Consider the following 3,501-nt stretch of genomic DNA (forward strand, 5'->3'; position numbering starts at 1 on the left):
CCATTTGTAAATAGTTAACTATGAACTCAAATAAAAGTAAGTTAGAAGAATAAAAAATATCATACCTAAAAGGGTAATATTCACAGTGTTTACCTCCAACTTCCAGAAATGTGAGAAATATGAGACAAAATAAAAAGGAAAATTGACTTGTAAAGACAGAGCCAGAGTAACACTGGGAAGCAAACAGACTCAGATGACTGAAAATGTGGTCGTGATATGTTGTATGCCCAGAGCCTGTCCAGAGGAGTCACCTCTGCTTCTTCTGCCTTTTCTCTCCTAGTGGACTTCGTAGATGTTGCTTTGGACCCCGCTTCACCTCCATCTCAGCTAACATCACCAGGCTCACTCCTGCCACACCCAGTAATTGTTACCTAACTCCTCAAGTTGTCTGGGTAACCAGCAGGGCTAGGAGCCTGAAGAAGCCTTTTGTCCACCGTCAGTGTCTCCTCCACCAGGCAGGGCCACAGCAGAGGGTTTTAGCCTAGCTTCATCCAGGATGTTATCTCGGACCTGGGGCATGAAGCCAGTGGAAAGACCTGTGACTCCCAGGCTCCCCCTCTTACTGGTAGCAGTCTGGGTGCTGCTCCTGGTTCCAAGCCACTGTTTTCAAGGCCGTCCCACATGGCGTTTTATCTCATCAGAGGTGGTCATTCCTCGGAAGGAGACATACCATGGTAAGGGATTTCAACCACCAGGACGGCTCTCCTACAGCTTGCGTTTCAGGGGCCAGAGACACACCATCCACCTGAGAAGAAAGACACTTATTTGGCCCAGGCACTTGCTGCTGACAACTCAGGATGACCAAGGAGCCTTACAGATGGATTATCCGTTTTTCCCTGCAGATTGTTACTATATTGGCTACCTGGAGGGGATCCCTCAATCCATGGTCACTCTGGATACTTGTTATGGGGGCCTGAATGGGGTCATAATGTTTGATGACCTTGTCTATGAAATCAAACCCCTCAATGATTCACACAGGTTCGAGCACTTTATTTCTCAGATAGTGACTGACTCTGAAACAGTCGGGCCTATGAATGAATGGAAGCATGTGGACCATAGCGTAAGCCCCCTCTCCTCCAAAACAAATTTCACTGTGGCGCCCAGAATGTCTAGTAGAGACTATGCTACACATCCAGCTGCTGTAAAAGGCCATTTTCAAGCAACTTATTATGTATATTATGGAATCCAAAATGCTACTAGAATTGGCGTATATTTGTTTTCGCTAATCAGTTTAATGGACACCTATATGAGAAATATCCATATGCGCTACTATGCCTTTCTCTTGACTGTGTATACCACTTGGGATCCATTTAGTCACGACGCCAGAGTACCAGGAAGTTCGTCTCACAGATATTATATCGATACCTTTTATGGAAGATTTAACCCTGACGCTTCAAGTATAATTCATACGACTTCGCCCGATGAATTTGCACCTGTTGTACAGAGTATCTGTACTTCCAATGCTCTAACCTGGGTTGGTCAAAATGACCGATACTATATATTTGTGTCTGTTGTAGTAGCCAACCGTGTAGGGAGGAATTTAGGTATAGATTTTGATGATGAGAGTTACTGTGTTTGCCAGAGAAGGCGCACCTGTGTTATGTTCAGGATACCTCTGCTAACAGATGTTTACAGCAATTGTTCCCTTGTACAGATAAACCAAATACTCAATACCCCCGGTACCATGCCGTGTCTTTTCTATGACCGTCATACTTATTATAATACATCACTGACCTATAGTATTTGTGGCAATGCGGTACTAAATGAAGGTGAGCAATGTGACTGTGGCTCACACAAGGCATGTTATGCAGATTCCTGCTGCCAGAGTGATTGCAGATTGACAAGAGGTAGCATTTGTGATAGAGAATCATGCTGCATAAACTGCACCTATAGTCCTGCTGGGACACTCTGCAGAAGTGTCCGCAACATATGTGATCTTCCAGAGTACTGCAGTGGGAATGGAATCCATTGCCCAACAGACTCTTATCTGCAAGATGGAACACCATGCTCAGAAGAGGGTTACTGCTATCGAGGAAACTGCACCGATCGCAGTATGCATTGCAAGGAAATCTTTGGTGCAAGTGCTCGTGATGGCAATCAAAAGTGCTATGACATCAATAAGGAACGGTATCGATTTGGACATTGTCAGAGAGCAGAAGAAAGCCTCTTATTCACACCTTGTGCTGACAGAGATAAGATGTGTGGAAGGTTGCAGTGTACCAATATCACCCACCTACCACACTTGCAGGAACATGTTTCATTCCATCAGTCACTTATTGCTGGGTTTTCCTGTTTTGGGCTTGATGAGCATCGTTCAACAGATTCAACAGATGCTGGACGGGTAAGACATGGCACTCCATGTTCCCAAACCAATTTCTGTGATCGAGGGTCTTGCAATGGAACTTTGACTGAACTGAATTATGACTGCACCCCGGAAAAGTGCAATTTTAGAGGAGTATGCAATAATCATCGGAATTGCCATTGTCATGTAGGTTGGGACCCTCCAGACTGCGTGGGAGAAGGACCTGGAGGGAGTGCAAACAGTGGACCCCCTCCACGTAAAATGGGCACAATAAGACAGAGCCAACTACCACTGATATATGTAAGAGTGGTCGTTGGTCGTATTTATGTCTTTATAGGCTCATTGCTCTTTGGGATGGCTGTTCGTGTAGCAGCTACAAAGACTATCAAATTTGAAGACTTGCAGGCTGCTTTACTTCGGCATGGAACTTCAGCCACTGCGCCAAAGTAAAAAATGAGTTAGCCTCCTGGCCCCTGTAAAATAAAGAGAAATAAAAAGAAAACATGAATGTCGGTAAGAAGACAAGGTAAAACTCAAGACCACAGTTCTGAAGAGCCTGAGTCTACTTTGTGTGGCCACGGGAGGTGTTGGATTCTGAGGCCATCTGTCTTTGATATGTTGCTGATGCTCACACTGGAATAAATCTTTCAACATTGCAAATTGGTGTCATCTGTACTTTTTGTAAGTTGTTAGGAGCTGCCCTAAGCTTGCTCCTTTGTTAGTAGAAGAAGCCCTTGAGCCAGGAATGCTCTGGGTCTTAGGTCTCTGGTCTCTGGTTAAAGGAAGTAGTCTGCATCTCTTTTGAGAACATATCTAGGGTGACTGTAAAATGTGGTTCCTGAGCACTGACTCTGTCCCACCCCTTGTTACCATGTTTGTCAGTGGCACTCTGTCCCACAGCTTGTGGACAGGATTTTCAAGGACACTGCTTAGAGGAATGGAGGGAGTGAAGGCAGACTTGCCATCCAGTTGAGGGCGTGTTATAGGAGCACAGAAGCCTCACCTCATACTAAGCCAGGGAACTGATATTTACAACATCACCATTAACACAGATCCATGGCTCACTATGCATACTACCCACAACCCCATGGAAACAGTCTTCCCAAGGCCCCACTGTCAGAATATCACAAAGAACCCAATCTGGAGAAGGGTATGCTGAGTCTCCTGGAGGAAGGCTCTGAGGGCACAGGACAGATGCC

The 3,501-nt window shown here is 45.3% G+C and overlaps 1 protein-coding gene across 1 annotated transcript; it reads left to right on the forward strand.

The window, feature by feature from the left end:
* The first annotated feature begins 385 nt into the window (after nucleotides 1–385).
* LOC143268507 (disintegrin and metalloproteinase domain-containing protein 20-like) lies at nucleotides 386–2,962 on the forward strand. Its single transcript, XM_076551554.1, has one exon. The coding sequence runs from the start codon at nucleotides 497–499 to the stop codon at nucleotides 2,750–2,752; it is 2,256 nt and encodes a 751-aa protein (XP_076407669.1). The 5' UTR covers nucleotides 386–496; the 3' UTR covers nucleotides 2,753–2,962.
* The last annotated feature ends 539 nt before the right edge of the window (nucleotides 2,963–3,501 follow it).

The sequence above is a fragment of the Peromyscus maniculatus genome, chromosome 14 (assembly GCF_049852395.1).
Source record: "Peromyscus maniculatus bairdii isolate BWxNUB_F1_BW_parent chromosome 14, HU_Pman_BW_mat_3.1, whole genome shotgun sequence".
NCBI classification, from domain to species: Eukaryota; Metazoa; Chordata; class Mammalia; order Rodentia; family Cricetidae; genus Peromyscus; species Peromyscus maniculatus.